We start from the raw sequence: 27,227 nt of genomic DNA on the forward strand, positions 1-27,227 counted from the left end.
TGGTGAGAGCTGGCCATGAGGCTGCTCATCGGCTCCAGGTGCACCTGTAGCTTTTCCCACTGACACTCCTCTCGCCAGGAATTCGGCAATCACTTAGGCTCCTGAGAGGGTGGCTGTAATCAGCCAGCCGCCTTAAAAGGGGGTGCGGAGGTGGACGGTGTATCACAAGGTCTCTGCCGGCGAGACCAGAAATCGGTGTTCTCGTTGGAGGAAGGAGAGGCCAGGTCCTTGTGTATTTCACAAACCCAGAAGAGCGCTTGAAAGGAGAGCCAAAGTAGAATAAGCTCTGGTGCCAGGTGACATGGGTTTAAATCCTGGCTCTACCACATAATAGCTGTGTGACCTTGGGGGAATTACTTAACCTCCCTGAGCTTCAGGTTCTTTATTGTTAACGATTTCCATCCCTTCGGTCACTGGATGAGTTATGGGCGTGAAATTACCCAGGCCACGCTTGGCACACAACAGTTACTCGAGACACATCTGTTCCTCCTATTTGGGGATTGTCTTTGTCTAAAAGACATTTTTAGGAAGGCTGAGTTCACAAAACTTCATTGAGCACCTATCTCTGTGCCAGGCATTGCCGCAGGGCGCCTGTAAGAAGTGGAATGGCATCTTCCCTTCTCCCTTCACCACTGCAGGCTCTGAAAACGAACGTACGACGAGGGGTCTGGTTTAATAGTGACTGACTGAAGATGCCAGGCTAATAGCCACAGAGGTCCCATAGGAGAAATGACAAGGCCAGAAGGTGGTCATGTACTTTCCACTCACTTCCTGGCTCAAGTCACTAATTGGCCACATCCCTATCACCAGCCCTAAGAACCACGGCAAGTATGTCCAGCAGCAAAAGGCATCTTAGCTGGAATCTAGAGACATCCCTGAGGCCTTGGAGTGGAGGTATCTACTCTCACCTGTTCCCAGTCCTCAGCATCATGGGTGATGATGCTATTTCTGAACTCCTGACAGCATGTGGGACAGAGACAAATCATTTGGTTTCTATCCAGTATGACTTGGTCAGAAGTGACAAAACATGAAGGAAGCTTATGGTTCCAGAAGCCAGCTTCTCCATACCCTGCCTTCCTGTACCAGCACCCAATCCAGGGCACTCTTCACACTACGGCAGGTTGGGATTTCTTTCTAGAACAAAATTGCACCATGTCACTGCACTGTTTGGAAACCTAATGCTGCTCCTCGCTGCCTTCTGGAAAAGCCCCAACACCTGAAAGGCAGAATTGGGCCGTTGTGACTCCAGTCTGCCTTATTGGTATCATCTGTCACCACATTTCATACAGCCATGTCAGAGCCCTGCCACTCCTCACCCAGACCCTGCCATCTCCTGCCTCTGTGCCTTTGCTTATGCTGTTCCCTGTGCCTGGAGAGCTCTTCCCTTCTTCTCCATGTCCCATCATTTAAAAGGGCTAAATGTCGCCTCTTCTGTGAAGCTCTCCTTGATTCATTCTGGTAGTTATCTGCTCCATCCTTTGCATTTTACATACAGTAGAGACTCTTACAGCAGGAGCTGGTCGCCCTGCACTAAAATGCTCTGATGATATGTTTCTTTCTCTCTCCCTCTTAATGAGATGGCTTTTTACTCATTAGTGCATCCTCAGAGCCTAGCAGAGGGGCTGATGTGTGAATATTCATTGAATGAGGGAATAAGCCCTCAGATGCTTTGAGGATCCTTGCCCCAGAGAACAAGGGAGTATCCCTTCGGGCAGAAGGAGAAAATACAGTCAGTTCTGTGGTAATATTGGTATTAACAGTGTGGATTGGTTCCAACTCTATTGATATAATAGGGAATAACTTGAGTACAACATGAATTTCATATTTGAGGGATTCAGAAATCTGCACCCAGCTGAATGGAGCCACAGAGGAATATACTACAATTGCTTTTTTTTTTTTTTTTTTTTAGTTTTTTAAAAAATTGAAGTATAGTTGATTTACAACATTGTGTTAGTTTCTGCTGTACAGCAAAGTGATTCAGTTATACACATATATACATTCTTCTTTATATTCTTTTCCATTATGGTTTATCCCAGGATATTGAATATAGTTCCCTGTGCTATACAGTAGGAACTTGTTTATCCATTCACATAGGAATACACTAAATGCACACACACACACACACACACACACACACACACACACACACACTCACACTCGTCAAACATCTACCAGCTACCATTAGTTCACTGCATGTACTGTAAGACACATCCAGCCCCCATCTCACAATAACTCACCAGCTGCAACCCTTCTGATGCTCAGTTCAATGGGCAAACTTTAGGACTTTCTCAAGGTAAAGTGCCATATTTATTGTTGTACAGTGTTTACGTATTTCTTAAGCATTTAACAGGTGTAAAACACTGCTAATGTTTTTATTAGATTCTTATCTTTTTCAAAAGGTGTCAATGACAAAGTTTTGGAGTATTGTGCCCTTAACCCCATTTTTTCCCCATAAGCCCTGTGGTTTTTATTGTGTGACCTTGAAAAGCACGGTGGTTTTTATGATGGGTATGTTGGGTTCTATAGGACTGACTGTGCCCCTGTGTTCAAAGATGGAAGCAACTGCCTCCCAGGAAGACCCCAGAGAGGAGCTGCCCAGGGTGTAATTAACCACAGAAACTTTTCAGAAACCTGTGCTTCAGGGGCTTGGACTACCCCATAGAGCCCTGGGTATCTAATCCAGCTCTCTACGAGCTTTAAAAAACAGCTTAGGAGTTTGGGATTAACATATACACACTACTATGGACTTCCCTGGTGGTCCAGTGGCTAAGACTCCACATTTCCAATGCAGGGGGCCCGGCTTGGATCCCTGGTCAGGGAACTAGATCCCACATGCCACAACTAAGAGTTCGCGTGCTGCAACTAAAGATCCCGCACGAGGCAACGAAGATCCCGTGTGCCGCATCTGAGACCCAGTGCAGCCAAATAAATAAATAAATAAGTAAATATTAAAAAAAAATACACACTACTATATATAAAAGAGATAAACAACAAGGACCTATTGTATAGCACAGGGAACTATACTCAATATTTTGTAATAACCTACAAAGGAAAAGGATCTGAAAAAGAATATATATGTATAACCGAATCACTTTGCTGTACACCTGAAACTAACAAATACAACACTGTAAATTAACTACACTTCAACTTTAAACAGTGGTTTAAAAAAACCAGCTGAGGGAGTTCCCTGGTTGTCCAGTGGTTAGGACTTGGCGCTTTCACTGCCATGGCCCGGGTTCAATCCCTGGTTGGTGAGCTAAGATCCTGCAAGCCATGTGGTGTGGCTAAAAAAAAAAACAACCAGCTGAGACCCCAATTCCACAACTCCAGAAATCAACTGGGCACCAGTGTCCAGCCACTTTAAATTCATACTCTATCTCTCTGCTTTGACTCTCTGATGATTCTGGGCCAACTTCTGGGCCTTGGCATTTTTATCTGTAAAATGGGCATACAGATCTCCGTTCCTCGGAAGCCAGAATAATGAATGAATAAAATAAGGTTAGAGAAGCACTGGTTTTTCCTGAGAAAGAAAATGCTGGGCAAACAGAACAGCAGCGTCAGCCCAGAAAGCATGACCAGAATTGCTCTTTTAGAAAGAAGCAAAGAGGGAGGTGGGGGTCTCCTGGGCAGTGGGAGGCTCAGCTTGACCTCACGTGGCCTTTGAGCCTGAAGCCTGGGGGTCCCTTTCACTGGGGTCTGTGAGCTGCACCCAGAATCTGGTGGGCTGCCTTTCACTCTTGACATTTCAAAGCCAATCTCCCATCCCTGATAATGCAGGAATGTTCCTCTGGCTGGTGGACCGCTGCCAGCTCGAGTGAGCGTCCCAGCCACCAACAGAGTAAACATTACTCAACCGGCCGGGGCTCTGTCACACACATTCTTCCCCTGTGTTCCTAACCTCACGCAGAGTGCAGCCCAGCACTGTCGGGTCTGGAAACTGGGAATTTAAAATCAGGCAGGAGGGAGAGTGCAGAGGAGAAAGCTCTTCCAAAAAGGTAACAACCGTGTCCATCAATTATAAGTAGACAGAGCTGTCTTCCTTATGAAGCCAAAACAGAGGTTTGGGGGTAGGGGCACCAGGAGGAATTAGGCCAGTCTTGCTGGGTCCAGTACTGCATCCTTATAAACCCACTTCCCCATTTCCCCCAAACGAGTCACTTTCTTAAGGAGAGAGGCAGAGACACATATGATTCAGTCTAGAGAACTTCTTAAAATACTCATTTAGGATAAAAGAATGTGAACAATTCCCCCAGCTTGAAACTGGGAACTCCAAAAATGAAAGCTTTCAAATAAGCTGGCACTGCTGCCTCAGTTTCCTCATTGGTCACGCAGGACTATTGCCGATTCTTATTAATATTTCCTTCTCTCTGAGGATAAAGATGAATGTTTGCCAAGAGTTGAGGAGACTAAAAATCTGAAAGCCTGGGAGGAAAAATCTGAGGCAAGATGAAAGCAGTTTAAACATGGGGCTGGTTTCAATTCCAGATCTCTTTCTACCCGAGGTGGCTTAGTTAGGAGCCCAATTCATAAGAGGAGAAACACAGACAGGCCTGCGGGGACGGTAAACATTCTTGAACTCAAGGAGTAAAAGTTGAGTGATACTTGAGGGAAGCCCACAAACTGGTTTTCTTATAAAAATCAAAGCAAATGTAACCAAGAAAAGACAAAGGCTTCCATCAAAAGCATCTTGGCTGAGAACAGAAATGAACGTGCACCTGAAAAAATGGCACATGTGGGGAGGTAGAAAGGGCTGCCTGTCCTTCCCACTAAGCCCATCTCGGCTACCACGCCTGCTCCTTAGCAGAGAGCTGGTTTCTGCAGGCAAACAAGAGAGGGTTTGCAACGAACACTTCAGCCGGGAGATGCTGCTGCAGGTGAAAGAAACCCAGCCACCCCTCGAGTACTTGAGAGGTCCTCACCTCTGTAAGTGTTTTACACAGTCTGCTTCTCAATGTGTCCCAGATGCCCATTTGACAGAGTGGAACACTGAGGTTCAGAAAGGAAGAAGTCATTTCCACCATCTCTTGCTAAGGGTCTCCCAGCAAAGCAGTAGTATCCCGAAGCTGGCCCCTCTCCCTCTTCCCCGATAGCCCCACACTGACTCCACATATCCTGAGCCTCCCATTGTGACGCACTAATAGTTTGAAATGATTTCATTTGTTTTCTTGGCTGCATCTCTCACTGGAATGTAAGCCCAGTGAGGGCAGGACCTCATCTGTCTTCTCCATGATCTCCTTCCTCAGCACCTTGTACAGACTATGCTCTGCCCCCTCGATAAGAGCATGTGATGAATGAATGAATGACCTGCACTTCAACTCTGACTGAGCAGTGGAGAAGTGACAATGGTATAATTTATTCTCTGATCTCCCAGGTTTTCTGAGGTTGACGGGAGGCATGTATTTTTAAGGAGGAGTAGCAGAGAAGGAGAGAGGAGAAAGAGAGATTAAAATCTAATCAAAATGAAGAGATAGCATAGATGAATTTCAGCAACTTCATGTTGGAAGGTGCGAGGTGGGGGTGCTGAGGACTAAGTATGACGTCGCAGCTCTTCCTTTCCGCACCGGACACCTTGGACAGTGCTTTATCCAGAGTGCAAAGGGCCAGTGGGATGCCTGCAAGGACCTACCCATTCCCTACTTCCTGAGGCCTAAGAACATACCCGTTACCTAGGGTCCTGATGGGCTGACCATTTCTAAAGTGTTTGGGCTGCTGGTGGGAGCCCCAAATTTAGACTTGCCATGTTAGAACCCAGTTTTAGGCCCCTTGGGTTTATTTGGGGGTCAGGAGGATCAATTCCTGGGGATTTACTGTGGCAACCTGAGTAACTCAAACGCCTTTCTCCAAAGGAATCTAGGGTAAAACTAAGAAGGGTTAATGATGGACATCGTTAGGCCGAAAGTCTGTGCGGGCAGACACAGCCCTGCCACCGTCTGGCTCCTGGGGTGTCTTTTCTGAGAGGCTGCCTTTGCAGGCAGGGGTAATGCGGCTGCAACAAAGGCCCCTAGGCTTGGCTGACGAGGAGAATGATGATGCTTCTAGTGGGTCTGGGGAACGGGGAAGGCTATAAAGTCATCAGCAGACTGAGCCACTGGGTGTCCACATAAAAGTGAGGTCCCATAAACAGACATCTGTATTGTGACTGAAGGGCTAATAAAATTGCCTTAGAAGAGGGAGGTTTTCCACTGCGACCTATTCATAAGCAGGACCCTACTGGGAAGTGGTACCCGGGGAGAAGATCCCTGGAGGCCTGGCAAGTGTCAGAGCCGCCTCATTATGGGAGCTTGCCCGGCCAGACCTCAGCCTCTTCATCACCGTCGTGGTGGGCAGCTCCAGCATCATTATCATCATCATCATCACCATCATCATGACAGATAGCCACTGATCACCCGGCAGGCTCATGGATGCTGGTCCCAGGGAACAGCGTGTGTTGGGCACTGATACCTTGCAAGCTGGATGATCACTGGCTTCCATTGACCAGGAGCACCAGTAACGTGCTTAGGGATCACCCCAGAGACCTGGTGGCAGCCTGGAGCTGGGGAGTTTCCTTCCCGTTTCTCCAAACGACTGATTTGCAATAAGTCCAATCCCTTTTCTAGTCCTCAGTTGCTCAGTAGAAACTCAGGAAGAGTAATTCTTGCTCTTTGCTTGCCCAAAGGATGCTGGTAAGAGATTATAAAAGGAAGTAATCTAGAGTGAAGTAAGTCAGACAGAGAAGGACAAATATCATATGATATCACTTATGTGTGGAATCTAAAAAAAGGGTACAAATGAACTTATCTACAAAACAGATAAGAAACAAAACTTATGTAGAAAAGAAACTTATGGTCACCAGGGGGTAAGGGAGGGAGAGGAGGGATAAATTGGAAGACTGGGGTTGACATATACACACTACTATATATAGAATAGATAACTAATAAGGACCTACTGTATAGCACAGGGAACTCTACTCAATACTCCGTAATGGCCTATGTGGGAAAAGAATCTAAAAAAAGAGTGGATATACGTGTATATATAACTGATTCACTTTGCTGCACACCTGAAACTAACACAACATTGTAAATCAACCATACTCCAATAAAAACTGTTTTTAAAAAAGGAAGTAATCTAGTAGAACTGAACTGAACTAGTAATCTAAACTCAGCTAATACACTAAACAAGGAGAAGCTAAATTAGTAGAACACAAGGGAGAAAGAATAATAACATGTTCCTTGAAAACTTCCTGATAGCATTTATCGTTGAGGGATTTTTTGGTGAACTGCATACTTTAGTTAAGCAGTATTCATGGAGGTGGAGCTGAATGACTTGTTTCTGGAAAGGGGAGAATATGCTTTACATAATAATATGTACATAAGTTATGTAGAATGAAACTAATTCCATGCTCAGCTTGAAAGTGAATAACACACTTATGAAGCAGGGGATTTATGCATGAAGCTTTTGAACAGGAAGCCCTCTACAAGAGAGGTTGTCATTCCACAAATATATGAAAGGTCTACCATGTGCCAGGCACGGGGCTTTGGGCTAGAGACTCAGTGGTGAAAAAAGCCAAAAAAAAAAAAAAGAAAAAGCCATAGGAGCTGGATATTTAGAGACTTCAGGGACTACCTTTTTCATGGTGAGAATAAGACTTTCTTGGTTTTTTTCTCTGTCTTTGACAGGTAGGAATGCAAACCCTACACTCCACCTGGCAGTGGGATTCTCAAGACGAAGGAGGAGAAGGCTCATTTCTGTTTCCATCTGTAAGACATCTTGAGATAAATGAAGCACCTATTTTGTGCTCACCATGCAAACTGATGTTCTCCTATGGGAGATGCTGTTCAGAGGTTTTCCATCCTTGCTGAGCAAGGACTCACTGGGCTTCATTGCCAGCCTGATCCAACAGGTGCCGACTGGAGAGAGGCACCCTGTGGCGGGCAGGGCCAGAAGGCCTGGGCAATCAGGCTGCCACTCAAAGGCCCTGAAAGTGTTAACCTCCAGCAGTTATAGGTGCCTCGTTTATACCCATTTTAAATCTGTTTATTGTGACTGGCCCCACCCAATCTGCTGGTGCTGTAAAGCTCTAATGGTCCCTAATAAAGGTGGAAGGCACACAGTTCCTGAAATGGGGAAGAAGTGAGGGAGTGAGGGAGACCAGGAGGGAGAGAGACAGATGATGAGTTTAACAATAAAGTATCACAATGGCAAAGCTCCCTCTGCTACTTCAAACAGCAGAGCCCTGGGCCCCAGTGTCCAAATAATAACCTGTCAGAGCTGAAAGGCCAGAGCTGAAAGGTCTCATTTGCCAGACTCCCGGAGAAATTAAGTGATTTGCCCAAGGTCACCCCTGCTCCTCAGTGCCTCAGGGCTCCTGGATCCGAGTCTGGGGCCCTCAGCCCAGCAGCCTCATCGCTTTTACTTCAGCGGGGGTACCATCAGGACTGTCGCCAACCCCTTGAGACTCTAGCCTTCTCCCATCTAGCCTACGATGTCCAGCCCTGATTGCATATCCGCATCTCTTAGGGAGTTTGTTGAAACTTCCCATGCCTGACCCCTTGTTCCAAATTCTGATTCTAAAAGGTGTGGATGGGGGAGACATGGGTACTTTTAATAAGCTCCCCAGATGCCTTACATGTGGCCTGGGAAGGAGATCTGAGAACCACAGATCTTGTCAATACTTGGGTTTCACTGTTCCTGATGTCTCAGATGAAAAGCAGGGTTCATAAAAAGGGAAACTCTTCCAGGGTGAAACTGCAAACCACAGCCTTGTCAAGAACCCAGGGAGAACCAAAGCTCTTCCTCTCTCTTGACGCCCTGAGGGTTCCTGAGTCAACCTAATAACCCCTTCTGGGTCAGGCACTCTGCGGGGGCACTGGGTGCATTTTATCACCTTTAAGCCCCTCAGTAGTCTGAAGGAGATAGGTATTACGATCCCTATTTTATGGATGAAGAAACTGAGGTTCAAAGAGGCTAAGTAACTTGTTTGAGGCCACACTGCCAGACAGGGACAGAACCACAGTTCAAGCCCAAGCCTGTTTGGGGTGCTACACCTTGCTACCCAGACACACCCATCTGAGTGTGGTCCTGGCAATGCACTGCCTGTGACCAGCTCGCCTGGGGAATGTGGATTTCCCTTGGGAAAGTCATTAAATGCTAAAGATCATCTGCATGCATGGTGTGTCTCCAACTTGGGAGGGACATGCAGTGTACACGTCCTGAGAAATTTCTTGACGTCCTGAGAGCACTAGAGAGGCTGAGCCTCGCTGGTCAGCTCCTCCGTGGCTGAACTCACACAGGGGTGATTTGGACGGGGCTGCTGAAGCCAGAACAGAGGGTGCTGGGGAGGTATCTTAAGCAGATGCCTGCTCTCAGGTAGAGGAATGTGGCTTCCAGAAAATCAGCCCTCAGGAGCATCTGAGGTTTCCTGCGTTCACTGCAGGAATCGTGTCTACCCCACCCCTTCTTACTGCTCTTTTGCGTGAAGTTTGGGGGAGCTTCCTTCCTAAGAACAAAGGTCATGAAGCTTCTCAGATTTGGCCTCCACCAGGAAAGTACCACACCCTCTCTAAGTGGCAGGTTCCCAGGGCTAATTACCAACGAGCAGGGGTACTCACACCTCCTTTCATTAAAGGAGAGAAATGCCTTATTAGGTACAGGAAATTCAGGGTCATCTTACGTACCTGACCTTGCTACATGGTCATGACCTGCCATCCCCTCCACCATCCACGGTCCCTCCCAGCTTTCTCTCACTGTTTAGTGTCTTTGCACTGAAAGCCTGTGGCACTGGATATGGCAGTTGCAAATGCCTTATGGATGTCACAGAGCAGTCCTTCCTGGAAGCATGAGAGCCTGCTTGAGACTCAATTACTATAAGAAGCCAGCCTGAGTCTACTGCAACCATCAAGATGAGTATCTAGTAGAACTACTCAAATCGTCTCAAAATTGAGGTTGAAATAAACCTATAAGAGGAACAGAGGTAAAGAGGAAAAAGAAACCCAAACCACTAGGCTCTGCAAGTTATGGTAATAGGTACCATTTATGAGAGCCTGCTACAGCTGGGGTGCTTTGCATATGTTATCTCATTTAATCCTTCCCACATCTGCATGAGCGGGTGTCTCCATTTTATGCACTGAGAAACTGAGGCCCAGAGTCCAGAGTCACACAGCTGATCAGTGGCCAAGTTGAGGTTGGGATTCAGGTCGACCTCCATACCCATGACTTTGTTGCTACGCCCACTTGGATTTATAACAGCATTTCCCCAGAGTATCTTTAGCATATATTCAATGTCGGTACTGTTGACGGTCAGGCATCTATGGTACAGCCCAGGCACTGGGATTTTTGGAAGTCCCCCAGTTGATTCTAAGAGGTGGCGAGATTTAGGAACTGTTGTCCTAGAGCACGGGTCAGCAAACTGTGGTCTGCAGGCCAAGCAGCCTGTTTTCGTATGACCCACGAGCTCAGAATGGTTTTCACATTTTTAAATAGTTTTTAAAAATAAAAAAAGAATATTTTGTGATATGCGAAAATCGTAGGAAATTCAAATTTCAATCCCCATCAATGAAGTTTACTAGAAGACAGCCATGGCCATTCTTCCACATATGGTCCATGGCTGCTTTTGTTCTCCAAAGGCAGAGCTGAGCAGCTGTGACTGAGACAGTATGGCCTGAAAAGCCTAAAATAGTCACTATCTAGCTTGTTACAGAAAGTTTGCCATCCCCTATACTAGAGTTCTTATGCACAGCTAGGACGATAAACAGGATTGAATGTATTTGACTTTATTTTGGGGCTATGTTTCATATATATATATGTTTCATATATATTTACTTTTATACGTTTCATATATATATTTTTTTCCCCTCTCCCCGTTTGTGTTAGATCTTGTGGCTTCCCGGGCAGCAGTTAGCGTCATAGACCCTTGCATAGCTTTCTGCCTCTCTCTCTCTGCACCTTTGGGGCTTAATTCTCTCCCAGTTCTTGTCAGTTTCCATCAAACCTTCAACAAACAGACTCCAAGGACACTTCTCCCATAACTTGCGGGCTGGGGCAACGTGCTTGCAGACAGCTTCCTTCCTCCTTAGATCGGACAGGAGGCATCAAGGAGTCCTTGAATTCTCTAAGGGTCCTTCAGGGGGATTAGGCACGCAGGTAGGGCTGCCTTCAGTGATAGAACTCCGGTATCTCCTTGGCCCCTCTGTGAGGAGGCTGGAGTCCCACCAGCCAGGGCAGCCGGCTTTCTTTGTATGCAGACCAGGGTTGGTCCGCTCTCAGGGGGAGGTTGCCAGCAGATTGCTCTGAAGGCTGGGCCTCTTAAGCTCATTAATATCCTGATTGTCTTCCCCAATCTAGTGGCAGCCGATGGGGTGGTACCCGCGAGATAAAATGACCTTCGAATTCAACAGATAAAATGGCAGTCAGATAAAGTCCCTACAAGGAGAACATTGGAGCCGTGGTCACCGTGGAACTCCAAATCAGTATAAAATGTGTTTTCTAAAACAGCAGATGACTCAAGGCAGGATCTGTTTCTCTTCTGAACTCAAAGAACCTGCTACTTAGGGACAATGGGGCTTATTTACTGTGGGGATCTTTGCTGCGGAGATGAATATTTTTACGACTGCCCTCATAAACCCCCTGCACTCGTCTGCTGCCCAGGGAGTGGGCGGGGCTCCAGAGGTGAGCTGAGGTGCCTGCACTGTCTCAGAAGCCCCATTAAGTTGTTAAGGCATTTAGTGCCCCAGACAGTGCCGACTGCAAGGGCAGTTCAAATCCCCACCCAGATGGGGATGGGGTTGTGAAAGAGGGGGCTTTGATTTCTGCCCTGGGCAGGGCACAGAATCCACCTTGGTCAGGGGCAACAGCTGGTGGCAGGGGCGGGGGGGGGGGGGGAGGTTGAGAGGGAGGCGGAAGCAGCAAACTAGCCAGACTGGGAGACCCCACCCTTAACCCACCTCGCAAAGCCCCTTTGTCATTCAGAGGGGAACAGTAAGAATATAGGAGAAGAAGGAACTGTGGGAGGATTGTGTGTGTGTGTGTGTGTGTGTGTGTGTTGATTTCCATGCCTGAAAGTCCTTAGCATCTGCGTAAAGCAAAGTGATAGTCAGTGTGTAACAGCTCAAAACCTGTCTCTGCCACTTACAAACTATATGAACTTGGGCAAATTACTGACATACGAAATATCTCACCTTCCTTGATTGTAAAATAAGGGTAAGGTTATGGATGGTGTCTACCCTACAAAGTTGTGAGGATTAAATAAGATGATGCATGTACTCAGCCCAGGGCCTGGTACCCAGGAAGCGCTCGATCAGCACTAGGTGTTCTGATTATTCAAATTTCCTCACGACCCCGCCACTGGGCACTTTTGAGATTTCCTTGGGTTCTGCAGATTCCAGTGTCAGGGAAAACCACAGCGACCACATGATATCCTGGCCCAGAGTCTGGTTTGTCTAAGACCCAGGGTTAGATTTCTGCAGGCAAGTTAGGAGGAGATGTAAGAGGGGTTCAGGGGGAGGCAGGAGGCTGGATTCTCAGGTCCTCAAGCTCTGATCTGACCATGGGGGCAATCACAGCCCCTGGGCTTGGAGAGGGAGGAGTAGAATTTGACGGGAGTGAGGCGTAAGCAGCCACAGAAATAAACGTCTCCTCTTCTTGGGTAAAGAGGCTGTGTGGCTCAGGACATCCAAAGGTTATCCTGGTAGGGCTTGTTCTCGCCTCTGGGCCTCACTTTCTTACTAGGAGAATGAGCCTCTATCTCCTTCTCGAAAGATGATACAAGAGGGAGGACATTAGGTGTCGGGTGAATGAAGGCTGATGAAGACCTCTGCCCCTTCCTTGCTGTCGCAAGGCGGCCAGGTGAGTTTGCTGGAGGCGACCAGGCGAGTTTGCCACAGACTGGAGCAAAGGGGACAGTACGCAAGGCCACCGCAGATCGTGCAGCGGATCCCAGGGCTTGGGCCAAGGCTAGCCCAGCTTCCAACCCATGCCAACTTCCTCCTGCTCGGGCTGATCAATACAGATACCAGTCTCCAACCAGTCTGCTTCCTGGCCACAGCCCTGCTCTCTGACCTTTGGGGGGCCTTTCTCTTGATTCTGCTCCAGAAGGGAGGTCGGGGCCATCACTCCGGGCCTGCTCAAAGGCCTCAGAATGGGCTGTCACAGGGCCTATAACCAGGGACAGCTCCTGCTGGCGAGAGCTGGGATGGGGGGGGTGCAGATAAAGGCCTTCCCGGCTGAAGATAAATGGCTGCCCGCAGCCTGCTACAGTAACTCCAGGCCCCCAAGAAGAGCAAACAAAGGGTGCCCCTGTGACACTCACTGGAAAGACGAAGCCCCATCAGAGGCAGCCAGGCTGGTTCAAAGCCCCAACTTAATTGTCAATTAAGCATGCATGAGGAAGACAAAGCCATGACAACCCTGGGCTGCATGCTGGCGTGTGATTGTAAAGTCGGGAGGGGCAACGCTGAAAACAGCTGATTCTGCTGACAGTGTGTTTGTAGGGCACCTTGTAACCAATCAGCCTCTGCTGACAGAGGCAAAGGGCTCCTCCTGCCACTCCTATTGTGCTGGACATTCCAGGACCAGGGTCACACTGTGGTCACCGTGGGCAAGTGGGCCACAGCACCGTAAGCGTGGCCGGGAAGGAAGGGGCTCAGGTACAGAAGGGATGCTCTCCTCACCAGGAAGAGGGGTCAAGGGAAAGATTTGTCTCAAAGGTGCCTCCTGTCCTCCTGGCTCAGAGACTGGTGTTTGGAGGGGAAAGTGGGGAGGGGGTGGGGACCTCATCTCCCCAGCTCAGCCTTAGAGGTTGCTAGTGCTGACTCCGGCTGTTGGCTTCTCCTCGGCCACCACAGAGCTCTTTTCTGCAGCCAGGTAGGTTTGGGGCTTACTTAGAGACCATACCTTGGTTGTAAGGACCGTGATGGGAAATATATCGTGAGAAGTTCAGATCAAACCTTCCCTGAGCGCCGGGCTTCAGCCTGCCGTCTGGCTGGCCCTGGGCGCACTTCCTAGGAGCCTGTCACAGCCCATGCGCTGCCTCCAGCAGCAGCCTTCGAGGGGGGCAGGGCCTGATCCCAGCATTTGCACCCCAGCCCCAGAACACACCTCACTGCCTCTTAGGAACAAGGCCCGTGTATGAAATTGAAAAGGAAATAGATTTCTGCTGTCCGTCACTCTTTCCACTGCCGCTTGTTTAGCCTTCTGTGATAATAATAATGATAATAGTAGTTATGGTTTATTGGGAAAGATGGTGTTTACACACTCTCTCGTTTAATTCTCACATGGCCCCTATGAGATGGGTACTATATCTCCATTTTACAGACAGGAAACTCAGACTCAGAGAAGTTATGTGAACTGGCCACGCTGCAGTTATGGGAATTAGAACCAGGTTAGAACCAGGATTGAAAACTAAGTCCAGAGAATCAGTCCCGGGACTATTTTGATGAACCCTGAATGGAAATTAATGGAGAGGGGGAGGTAGCCACTGAAAATACACAGTGGCCCATAATTATTGCTCCATAAATCGCTAGAAAGACGCACAAACCCCCCAACGATAACCTTGATCCCCAGCCAGTTCTAGGGACTCTACGCCAGCAGGAGGTCTTCCCAACAAGACCATAAGCCCCCAGGGGCAGGGACGCGTGCGTGTCTTACTCATCACTGACGTGGTGCCCGGACTCAGCGCGTGTCTGTGCTGCAGGAAAGTACAGGGTGGGAATCGGCAGGCCTGGGTTCTAGCCCTTGTTTGGCTACTGTCGCCCTGTGGAACTCGGCAAAGTCACTACCTCTTTCTGGGCCTAAGTTTCCTTCTTCCAAGTTTCTCCCGGTTCTAATATTCACTGATTTTTAAAAAGGTTGCGACTTCCGGGGACCCTAGAGAATCCACTTCCAGTGGGATACGCCTCCTCAGACGGCTCGGTGGTGTCTCAGGGCCGTGTTTCCCGCCCGACCCCTGCCCTGTCCCTAGTACCTGCTCCAGCCCCTCCAGCCCCGCCTCTCTGGGTCTCCTGTCACCATACAGAATGCCTAAGCCAACAACTGCCTGGTGACCTCACCACAACCCCAGCTTGTCAGAAAGCTGCCGGGCCTTTGTTTGGCTTGCAGGCTCCCTGACTTTGGTGTGGAGATCACAGGTCCCAGCACAATAGCCATTGTCTTCTCAGTAACGCCCCTAACCCCAGCCACGCCCCCCGGAGCTCCCCGCTCCAGCTCCAAGGATTACTACTGCACAGGGGTACGTTACTTTGCCGTCAGGCCAGTGTTCATCTGGAGGCTTCTCTGCCTCTCAAGAGTAACCCCAACTTTCTTCCCGTGTGGCCGAGCCCTCCCCTTCTGTGGCAGCGGGACGCAGAAAAGCTCCCCTCCCTGGCCCCCCAGGCTTCACGCTGGACAGTAGCAGGCTCCCAGAGACACTTGAAGGGGTCATGCTGGGGGGATGGGGTGCAGTGTGGAACAGATGCTTGGAGACGGCCCAGCTGCTGGCTCTGAGCCTGTGCCCCCAGCACTTAGGTCAGCGCCCAGGTCTCAGGCCTCTCCCATCAGAAGGGCAACCAGCAGGCGAGGGGACGAGCAGTTTCAGAACCGTCCCCCGAGTTAGAAATGGTGCTCGGCTCTCCTTCTGCAAACCCTTCCCCGGAGCAGGCAGCAGACTGTGCCGCAGTCTGTCTACACAGGCACCAAACCGACCTCAGTAAACACATCCACTCCGGGAAGCCGGCTCTCCTGGGAGCACGAAGCCCCAGGGGAAGATGTACTCATCCCATCCCCAGCCTATGCCCGCCGCAGCCCTCAGCCTATGCGGGTGCTTTCCCACCAGGAAGGTGTAGGCTTCCATCCTGCCAAGCCCACCGCCCAGAGCAGAGGCACCTGATCCCGGCCGGGGCCTGGCACACGGCAGCACACATACGTACTCAACCAATTTTGGCCAACTCATCACCGCCAAGATTTCAAGTGACCCGCCCTGCCCTAACTCCGGCGGAGCACAGACGCCAACAAGCAGAGTGGCCCTGCCCCAGAGGGCCCTGGGCTCCTCCCGCGGCAGCTGGACAGAGCCCCGGGGATGCACCTGGATGGGGTGGAGGAGGCGAGCCCTCTGCCTGCGGCGTGGACCGGGCACACCCGTGAGGCAGCCTGCTCCGTCTCATCCGGTGGTGGCCCTGACCCGCTGAGTCAGCAGCCGCAAGGGCAGAAGAGAGGAGCCTGGAGAAGAACGAGGCGGGCGGAGGGCTCCCTGGAGGCCGAGCAAGGAGTCAGAGCAAAGCCAACTAGAGCCACACGCTCTTCTCACGAGAATATTCCAGCAGCAGGAGGAGGCCAGCCCTAGGACCATCCAAAAGCACTGCCTCCTCTGAGATACGCTGAGCGCCGTGGGGAGAAGCCGGAGGGTCGGGTCGCCGAGGCAGTGGGGCCCGGCTTACCTGGCAGCTTGTTGGGAGGGGAGGTGCTGGGCTGGTGCGGGGGGGAGCCGTGGGAGAGCAGCGGGTTCAGGCCGTGCGTCTGGCTGGAGCTGTAGGCGTCCATGGCCAGCTTCTGCCGGAATGCCTCCTCCTTCCTGCGGTTCGCGAACCAGTTGTAGACGCGGACCTCAGTGACCAGGTTGGAGCCCAGGCCGTGGGCCTTGGAGGGGGAGACACCTCGCTGCAAACATTCCGCCCTGAGAACAGGAGGGAGGGGAGGTGGTGAGCAAGGGTGGCCCGGGGCCGGCCCGCCGGCGTTTGGCCCCAGACGCACAATCACGGGGGGCCTTGGCAAGGAGGGCGAAGAGGCCACGGATAGAGTGGGGGAAAGCCTGTCCTGAGAAAAGGCCAGCCCATGTAGTTATCTGATGAGACGGTGGGAGTGGGGCGGAACACAGGTCTGGAGCAGGCTCGCTGCCCCGGGAGTCAGGGGCGCAGCCTCTGGTGTGGCTCCTGAAAAAGAGAGGAAGCCGAGGGGCAGGCAGCTCAGGGAGAAGGTCCAGGTGGGCCTCCTGACTCCTCCTGATGTGGTTATTCTTCCCACCCTACAAAAGGCAAGCTCCCGGCTCTGTCTAAGCCCTTCCAAAGCACCCTGAAACGACTTCTGGTCCTCTGGGGTTTGGACATCCCACCCAGGTACCAGGGAAGCGAGATTCCTTATTCACACAGCAGAACCCCCTCCAAGGGGCAGGCTGGGTGAGGTATAAATGAGGACACGCAAAAGACGGCTGGTCTCTAGTTTTATCACTGCTGATGAAACCCCAGTGCCAGACGTGAGAGAGATTCTTAGACACCAGTGGATACTGGGGGGTCCTTCTCATCAGCAGGGGGCCAGAGCACAGCGGAGGACGCTGTGACATGTACGGGCAGATCGTTTCGCCTCCCCACTCCCCAGCCTGACCTCCCTGGCTGTATCCTCCCACTGCCAGAGCCAGTCCAGCCCAGAGAGAGGTCTTAACCAGAGCAAAGAGCAGATTTTTTAAAAAGTCAAGGTTGGAGTCAGGGCGGATGGGGCAGGAATGAAGCAAAAAGATATCTTGAGGATTTCTAATAGTTTTCTTTAAAATTCCATGTTGTTAAGAACAAATGAACTCTACAAAAAGAACTCTAATCAATGTGGGCAGAGTGGAGGGAAGACCTGAGTAATTCTTGCTCTCCTGCTAAGTTTTCTTTGAACCAATGTGTGTACAACATTTGGTCGAGGCCAAAGCCAGTCTGTGGCTAAGGGATAGCTTTTCCCTGGTCTGTAAGGGAGGTCAAACACATGATTCTCCCTTCATTGGCATCATATTTTAGACCAGCATTCTCCAGCATTCTCTGGGATAATAGTTCATAGGGGTATACCACAGAGAGACCTCCCATGGTTAACAACCAATTCAGCAAAGTGAAGAGGGCTTCTTGACTGCAGGACTTCTCAGAGCCTTTAAAATATTAATGTATGCCGTGACTCCCTAAGAGGAAGTATGCAGAATGATGCTTCTCAAACTGCTTTATTAATGGCTTGAAATGAGGGTTCTGTGGAACACACTTTGGGAAACCCTGATTTGGCCACTTATCTGGATAACTAATGTCTCAATATTCCAGGACTGAGGGGATGGAGGCTCGGGTCCATGTGCTTGCCTGCCTGCTCGGGTGAGCTTCTGGTGGTGTTACCTGTTGCACTCCTCCACTAAGGCCTCCCTCTCTTCCTTGCTGGGGTTCTTTTGCCGGTCGTAGGCCTGGTACAAGATTTGCTGGGACGCGGGCCCCCATTTGAACCGGTTGCGACGCATCTTCTTGTTGGTGGGCTCAGAGCAGGCATCATCGGACTGCCCAGGCCCCTGGCTCTGTTGACTGAACTCTGGAAAGAGAAACAGCAGCTGATCCTGACTGCTTTTGTCTGTCAAATTTCCAGAACTCTGGACTGTCTGGTTGAATTCTGAAAAGAGAAAGGAGTAGATTTGATAGGGTCTGTAGCCTTCACTCAGCAGACACACAGACAGATAGACCAATGGAAAAAAAACACCTTTATTCCTCTCCCCTGAGCTTTGGGATCTGCTGTTACTGCGGATGCGGGTGCAGGGGGTAGGCTCGGCTCAGGCCCCTCACTGCCCACTTCTGTTGGCTCCACCAAAGCCACCCCTTTCCTTTCTTTGGAGGAGCTCAAACGTGGCCGACCATTGTTTGCAGGACAATTTATTATTATTATTATTTCATTGGCTCACTGGTTCTCAGACATGAAGCAACACTCTGAATCCTGAACTCTTGTGTTTTGATGTCAAGGAGATGAACTCCATCAAGTCTCAGGTCTAGGGGAAAAAATGCTCAAAAATACAATTTGCACTTAGACAAAGTGTTCAGAGGCTGAAAATAGCTCCCCCCACCGCTCTCCTCATAATTCCTAGGGATCAACATTATAGTGTTAACGCTCTTTGAAAAATCCCAAACCCCAAATCTTTTGACTACTGCTTTGAAATAAATATAACTGGACCTTTGTATTGGAAAGAGAAGAAGCTCTTTAGAGCTCAGATCATTTCCGAGGCAATGGTGTGTGTGTGTGTGTGTGTGTGTGTGTGTGTGTGTGTGTGTCCAGGGGTCCATTTAGGAGGGAAACAGCCCAAGAGGGAAAGGTCTTACAGACCTGCCCTCACATTTGAAAGATGGGAAATGCAGGAGGTAGCGAACACAGTACCTTCCTGGGAATGGCATTTAATGAGTTGGAGAAAGGTAAATATAGATGGCATGATGTCCCTTGTCAGTCCAATTCCCAGGACCCAGGCACACTGTGACCCTCAATATATTTTGGTTGAATGAATGAATGAAAGACGGCAGTTCGCCTGACGGTGATTCCCTAGCCTTTGTGGCTGCAATGAGATTTGATATCTGCTCATGGAAGAGGCAGCCTCGTTGTCCTCTTCCTCACATGTGCGTGAAAAAGGGTTCATCAGGGTGATTAATTCCATTTTACAGATGAACAAGCATAGAGGCCAAGGACCCTGCTGAACAAGGACACGTAACGGATTCATCTCCTAACTCCTGGTCCCTGGGTTCTGGACCTTGATGTTTTTCTTCCTTGGTTCCTGGAGTCATCCCCACAGGTCTCAGAAAATCCTCAAGGTCCAAAGTCAGGCCACTACTTAGTGCTTGAATCCCGTCCACAACACCCTACCACGTGGCCTTCCAGCCCATCCACCTCCAGCAATGGGGAACTTACTACCATCTAAGGATCCATTTCCATTTTGGTCCATCACAAGGAGCCGTGGGCCCCTAACAAGCCTGGACCCCAGATGCAGGTGGTGTTGGCCTTTGTTTAACCAGTTGCTGATTGGCCAGGTTAACGAGCTGTCTCCCAGGTAGATGGACTGAACGTGTCACTGGGGCCTTTGATTTGGGCCCCACCCACTTTGGATGATTCTCAGGCCACTTAGGGCTCTGTTTTCACTGGTTCCCAACAATTCCTTTAGATACCTGAGAATGTCTCTGCCAAATTTACTGGCAGGAAGTCACTGACTCAATGAAATAATGTAGGGCCCCAACCAAGTTCCTTAATTCCTGGTCCCTCAGCTTCCCCGCCTGTGGAATGGGACTGGGTGAAGACCTACGGGCACTAAATAGTCTTTTAGAACATCTGCCCCTAGTCAGGATAACGGTGATGATAATGATTATTACCCAAGTTCCTACGGAAGTTATACTTTTCAAAGTGCTTTTACACTTCCTATATTATTTGGTCTTCATAGCAGCCATCTAAGTACAGTGACTTTGGGGAGGATCACAGTGGGAGAAGGAAGTCCCCTGCTCAGTGGGTGTCTGTCTCAGTGACTCCTCTCCTCCCTGTGGCCCTGTGGAGTTACCATGAATAATAGCCAAAGCCAGTATGGATGATCCCAAGGACCCAGGATCAGTTTGAGGTTCCTCATTTGATGTGAACAGATGTCATCACAGGGAACATTTATTGAACCATTTCTACAGTGAGGTATTATATAGAATCCTCCAAATGTATCCCTTCATCTAATTCTCACACCTCTCTGTGCAAGAAGTATTGTTATCTCCATTTTACAGATGAAGAGATTAAGGTTCAGACCAGTTAAAGTTGCATGGGCTTGGGGCGGGAGCCAGGACGTGAACCCAACCTGTAGACGCTAAACTCATAACCATTGCATCACCATGCGTATGCATGGTGATGCACCATATGCATCACCTCTCGCTCGAAACAAAACCCAAACAACACACCCACAAAACCTCCCAACTGGCCTTGGGTAGAGGTAACTGAACTGACTCCTGAAGTTCTGCCTGTGGTGGGTGCGAGACACGCCCGCAGTTGCCCACACTATGGGGGCTGCCTCTGGCTGTTGGCTGCCCATTTTGAAGAACTAGACTCCCCCATGTCCTCCATCCACCACCAACTCTCCCCCACTTCCTTCCAGATAAATTGGGGGAGGGGCACAGAAAATGTTCATTGCCCATAAAAATGAACTTGGAGAAGTTGGCTTCGGCAACCTCTTTACAGGCTCAGGAGCCAGCCTGGACAAGGAGATTCTATCTGCACAGATGGGTTCATGAATATTACCATTTATTATTTTTAGTTTCTCAAGAAAATTTATCATGTGTCATCTTTTTTTATCTTCCCCACTCTCTCTTACCACTTGCCACGTTCACTTGTGTCCCTCTTTTATTCATCTCACTTCCTATATTTTATCCCATGCGTGCATGTCTTATATTCATCCTTTAAGAATTGGTTGAAATGTCGCCTCCTCTAGGAAGCCCTCCGTGATGTCTCTAGGCAATTTAGCAATTCCTCTGCTGCCCCTTGTGTATACTTTTATAACAGCTCTTAGGAAGCAGCTGTCATTATTTTTTCAAACATCTCATCTCCCTCATTAGGTTGTAAATCCCTGGAGAAAAGGACCTGTGTATCTCACAGCCCAGCAAGTGCTTGGCACCTCATAGGTGCTCATACAATATTTACAGAATGAAGGGATGCTTTGTAAGCTTTATGCCTCATGGGACTTTAAAACAATAATAATAATTTTAAAATCCTTTGCAGAGACTGTCATACATTTTTGCAAAATGTCATTCTCAAGCATCTTGAGAAACTTTTTGGGACTTTTGTCTTTTTAGAAGCTTCCGGCTGTCCTCCTTCTCCTTTCTGAGGGAAATCCCATGGCACACAGAGAGGTAGCTCAAACTGGAGATGCTGCCTGAGGCTTGTATTGGAATGAGGGTGTGTCCCAAGGGTTCTCTGGCCTTTGGAGACTGTGGCTCTTGAAAAATTTTCTTGGGCTTTCCAGGAATTACAGGGAGTTGCTTCATGTCAGACACACAAATTCTTAAAGACCTAGGCACCATGGATGGTGGATCATCCCAGAGTTTAAAAGGGGCCTCTTCCCCTCAGTAGCAAAGAGCTCTCACTTTGCTTCTTCTAACCTACCCAGCTAATGCTTCCAACAAAAGAGCGAACCACCACAATATGAGATGAACCCTTAAACCGTTTCCCTCCACCTTGAAGTCCTTTCCAGCCCACAGACATTGAGACAATAAATACTGAAACAATCACTTCAGGTCAGTGTGTGACAGAAAACAAGAGTGATTTTTAAAAGTAGCCCTCCAGTGAGAGGGGAAAAACCCTGCCCAGAAAGTGGTAGAAACTCATATCTTGACAGAGAAGCCCACGGCCCAGAGGATAGTGTGTGGGAGGAGTGAAAGGTCATATAAATTTTTCCTAGAAAAAGGGCTGGATCGAAATAATCAAAGTGTAATGTAAAAGTATACCTTCCTAAAGTAAAAACAGTAGGTCACTGATACTCTTATCATTGAAAGGCAGTTCAAACTTCCCTAGACTTCAAAACAAAAATCTTTGTGTTATTGGGTAGAAGAAATCTTGGGACAAAAAGGAAATTTGGGAATGACAATGGGAATGACAAGAATTCATGGGTCAGAGTTGCAAATGCAGACACTTTTAGTGTGTCCTGCTTTAGCTAGAAGCAGCTTCTTCCTCCGATAGGCTCACTGGCTGGGGGTCTCAAAACTCTACCGATTCTGGTAAATGTGAGCAAGCATCTTAAGTTGCTTCAGAACTCAGTTGCACCCCCCTACCCAACCCTCCCAAATAACAGGATCAGGTTCTGAATACATCTATATATATACAAATGCCTTCTATTTTTTATACTGTTTTCAGAGAAGAGGAAAATAATGATAATGGTGATCAATATTATTGATTGCTACTAAATGTCTTCCTTGGAAACTGATCCATGGTCATGTATCAAGGGGAGATGCTTGGCTTACTTTGGGGACGATACTCCACTGTTACCCACTTGGTTTCAAAGAGAAAGATGTTGGAAGCAGGGACCAAAATATTCAAGGTGCACTGCACACACTGAAGGGCTTGTCAAAGCAACTGGCTGGGTACTAGGGGATCGTGGGAGAAGAAAATGATGTAAGTCAACCCATTGTGCAGCAGCTCTGAAGGCCAGATCCACATGCCAGCTTCCTTATATTTGCCAAGTGCTACGCAGACCTTGTTGATGAAGAGGAAACTGAGGCATTCCACAGGGGTCAGAGTTAGGGCAAAGGTCACTCCTGGTTGAGGCAGAGGCAGGATGAAAGCACTTACGTCGGAGGATCTCCCGTTGCTTTCGGACGTACCAGGTGTACAGGGCGGCGCGCTTCTGGGTCTTCATAGGGGTGCCCTTGTTGAGATGCTGGGAGAGGTGTGACTGGTTCAGGCCGGTGACGTCGACCACCTCCCTCTGGGGGATGTTGTGTTGCTGCATGTAGCCCTTGATCATTTTGGCAGCCCTCCAAGGGTCCTCGCTAGACAGATAAGCAGATGGTTAGGACGCTGGTAGAAGAGGTCGGGGAGAAAGACCCGCTTTCTAGAGGTTTTACCTAAACTCTGTGTAAAACTCTGACCTTCCCCTGTTTCTCCTCCTGTCCAAGTTACATCCTGGGGAGAGGCCAACATAGAACCTAAACAAAAGAGGAGATGAAAGCGCCTATATAGTGTACTCCATCCCTTTCATCTGAGATTAGGAGGGCAAAGAGGAAGATGATTTCCCTGCTTCAGGAATGGGAAAGCACCCCAGCACTCTCTCTTGGGAAGCAGAAAGAGAAGTTCCTGCTTTATTTTGCTTTCCTTCACTTTCCTGGAATGTGAGAGACTTAAACAACGGCAAGAGGCCCACTGGACAGTGGAGGTGCCATTAGCTTGGGGCTGGGCTGGCTGATCCGACAGTGACAGAGGGCAGAATCTCTAAATTCACCTGGACTGCTCCCGCATTATTTTCCTTCAGAATGGGTGTTTCCGTTTCTTGTCTTATAAAACAGGAGTAAAACTTTTGTGTCCACCTCCTGAGAAGCAAGGAGGACTTCTTAGCCAAATGTTAAACAGTTTTCAGAGTTTCAGAAAAGTTTTAAGAAATGATGTTCCTCCCTGGGGCTGAAGAATCGCTGCACTGAGTTGAGGCCAGTAAAGTTAAAAAAAAAAAAAAAAAAAAACCTTCACAGCCCCGCCTCTCAAATAAGACCAAACGGAGGGAGAATAATTTCAATTTCTGAATAAGATATGAATGATTCCAAATGCGATGTTTTCTTGTATTCTTACATTTCTCCTCTGACAGGGTAAGAGTGTCTGGAAGTTAATCTTTCTCATACATTTTAAGCTTGGGATAAGGACTTACATTTCTCATAAACACAGGTAATGCAAAAAACTTCTTTAGAACACTGTATTAGTGCCTTTGAATTTATTCCAAATGTTTTCAACTTTGCCAATATCTTTTCTTGCTTACTGAATAGGTGACTTAAAAGTGAGAGATATAATTGAAAGCAGAAATTAAGAAAACAGTGCACAGTATAGAACAAAAATATTCAAGAAGCAATACATCCACATATACTATTTGTTTAATGCAGCTACATATTTAACTTAAAAAAAAACCAGCATCCCTTTACTGTATGTTGATGTATATAATAGCCTGACAGAACATGAAAAAAAGTGAAGGGAAAAATTAGTTTCAAAGGTAATAAAAAACAATGCTGAAAAGCAACATTTACAGTGTTGCAAATGAAATAACCGATTTATTTCTAAATGGTATTTATAATATGTCAACTAAAGTTATGTTTGTGTAATTAATTTTTAAAAATCTAGTAATTAAACTGAGATTTTTGTAAGCATTTGAAAGATTGTGATCATTTTAGCAAGTCTTTAATATTAAATTTATGAAAACACAGGCTTTGACAGACATGTTTTGAGAAATGCAAACAAGATTAATTACATATAGCTTAATATATTTCTCAAATATTTATAAAGGTACTTCCACGTAATACAACATAATGAAGTAACAACAGGAACAAAAAATGAGGAACTGCGTCCCGGTTTCAAGCATGGAGAATTCACCTTGAGTAAGAGGAAAGTAATGTAACATTTTGCACATACCCGTGTAAACATCAGAGCTCATTTAAAATCTTATTTCTGGTGAATATTTCCACAGATATTTTTAGGGTAGAAAAACACCTTCAACGGATACCAACAATAGCTTCGAAAGTTAGAAAAAGTATTTGGATTTTAAAAGTTAATGCTGCTTCAACAGATTCTTTGACTTTTTTGGTTTTGTTTAATATGTTTTTACTTGTATTTATTTCGTGTGTCTAAGAAACCTAACTGAAATAGTGTAATGTTCTAAGAGCGAATGATTCCGTTAAGAGTGAATTAGCTTAACAATTGGGAAGGTTAAAAAAAAAAACAAACAAACCAGTAAAACCTTATAAACGATAGCAAATCTTTCAGCCCGCATTGAAGGACCAGAGTTGGGGATAAGATGGCGTAGTTACACCTTTACAGCTCTGACCACAGAATTCTCATGCATTCACCGGGAAGAGCCCCGAGAGTCGGTTACGTTTTGAAATTTGAAAATACAGCCCGTGATCAGGGGTTCCCAACCCCGATAAACACACAGAACGGGAGAAGCGCGCCCGGGCATTGAGCTCAGGACGCAGGTGTCAAGCGCCCGACCTCGGCGCCCGCCTGGCCAGCCCAGCACGCTCCTTTCCAAACAATGCCTCGGCCGCCCACAAGCAGAGAGGCCCTGGACCCCGTCTCAGATCGCCGTGATTCTTCTTTAAGAAGCCTCAAGCCCGGCCTCTTGGGAGCAACCAACTTCCCAACTTTCCACCGCGCGCCAGCCTAGACCTGGGGCCGGGGACCCGGCAGCGCGCAGCCCCCGGCCTGCTTTTCTCGCCTTTCTCTTCCAGGAGATGGAAAGAGCGGCCGGGCGCTCCCCAGAGTGACTTGCCCTGTTCTTTTCTTTCCGCCTTAGGGGAGCGAGGTGGGCCAAAAAGGGAGTGCGTGCGTCTGGCGGTCAGCAGCCGACTGTGCAGTGACCTGGGGACCGCTAGCGATTTCTTGAAAAATTGCTTTAATCAAGTCCGACCACTCCCGAAGTTGGGGGAGGGAAGGCAGCAACCGCTGGGGAAAGGGAGCGAAACCTTGGGGTCTGTCCTGCGTCCACCCGCCCCAGCGGGGGTCTCGCGCCCCCTAGCCTCGCTCCCCGCCCCCTGGAGCCGGGGGCTCTGCTCAGCGAAGAGCGCTGAGGTCCGGGGCTCCGGGCCGGGCCTGGCTCTCTGCCTGCCGGGCCTGCGGCGTCGGCGGCCCTGGGGCAGCCCGGGTCCGGCGCCGGGTCTCCGGGCGGCGCGGGGGCTCGGCTGGGAGGGCCCGGCGGCGCGGTGCGTGTGCGCGGGCAGCGGCGAGCAGTCCCGCGTCCGCGTTCTGCTTTTCCTTCCCCCTCGAAGCCGCCGCGTTTACAACTTCACCAATGAATAACCCGCCTCTCCGTTCAACCTAATCACGACTTTTTGTGTATCTTTCTGTTGATGATTTATAGAAATAAATTAATAACACCCGAACTCCACGTGCTGCAGTTTATATTACATCTCTGCCGCGTCCGGCCGGCGCGGGGCTGGGTGCCGAGGGGCGCCCCAGGTCGCCTCGGGCTTCCCAGGTCCTTCCAAATCCCAACTGGAAGGCGGGCCGCCTGCGGCCAGGCATATGGGCCTAGGTCCCAGGGTTGGGGGGGGGGGCCCGCCGGCGGGCAGCGGGAGATCGGTCGGTCCGCTGGGCCCGGGTCAACCTCCGGGCCGCCTTGGCGCCCCAGCCGCTCCTCTTCAGACCCCTCTCACCTTCCTGCACCCTAACCCCGGCTGGGGAGAAACCGCCGCCACGGGCGAAACCGCGAGGGAAGAACCTCAAACCTCAGAACTGTAGCAACATACTTTCGGGAAGTAAAAAAAAATCTAGAAATTCCCCTGACTGTTTTGCTAGAGAGTTAGCCGCCGGGTCCCCAGGTAGCAAATTCAAATGCAAGGTCATATCCCATCCCAAACTGCCACTGCGGGCGGGTGACCGAGGCTGCCCGAGTCCCCGGCGCGACTTTGGTCCTGGCCCTGCCTAGAGACCGCGGCTCTGAAGGGTCTGAGGCCAAGCGAGGGGCTTGGTCCTAAAGCAGAGTGGCCGGGAGCGACGTGCGGTCTAAGGGGACCGCTCGGCTCCTTGGATAATTAGTAACCAGCTGTCAAAGCCCTGGGCCGCTTGGGAAGTTTTAGCAAACGACCCGGGGCCGGGAGATAGACCTCCCGCCAGCCTGCCTGGATTCCCCAGGGACGCCGGGGTGTCGGCGGCGAGATCCGGAAACGCCCTCCTTTCTCCCACCAAATCCGCTGCGAACTGGGGTCTTGGCCGCATTTTCCCCTCGCTTGCTTAGTGACGTGGTTTCTTCTGCCGCTTGAGGATCCACCCTAACCTGACAACGTGCAAACATTTCCTTTCGCGAATCTAAACGG

The 27,227-nt window shown here is 49.1% G+C and overlaps 1 protein-coding gene across 6 annotated transcripts in view; it reads right to left on the reverse strand.

Moving 5' to 3' along the window:
• Positions 1-27,227, reverse strand: part of HNF1B (HNF1 homeobox B) — a 53,651-nt gene that overhangs the window by 25,304 nt on the left and 1,120 nt on the right. For 3 of the 6 annotated variants that reach the window (XM_082373963.1, XM_082373961.1, XM_082373960.1), the window contains exons 2-4: positions 23,011-23,210; positions 18,075-18,261; positions 16,383-16,618 (exon numbers count right to left, since the gene is read on the reverse strand). In XM_082373963.1, coding sequence (XP_082230089.1) covers positions 16,383-16,618; positions 18,075-18,261; positions 23,011-23,210 — 623 coding nt within the window. Of the gene's footprint in view, positions 1-16,382; positions 16,619-18,074; positions 18,340-23,010; positions 23,211-27,227 lie in introns of all 6 variants that reach the window. The other 3 variants (XM_082373962.1, XM_082373959.1, XM_082373958.1) reach the window with 1 other exon arrangement.

Source organism: Balaenoptera borealis (assembly GCF_965194805.1).
Source record: "Balaenoptera borealis genome assembly, chromosome: 20".
NCBI classification, from domain to species: domain Eukaryota; kingdom Metazoa; phylum Chordata; class Mammalia; order Artiodactyla; family Balaenopteridae; genus Balaenoptera; species Balaenoptera borealis.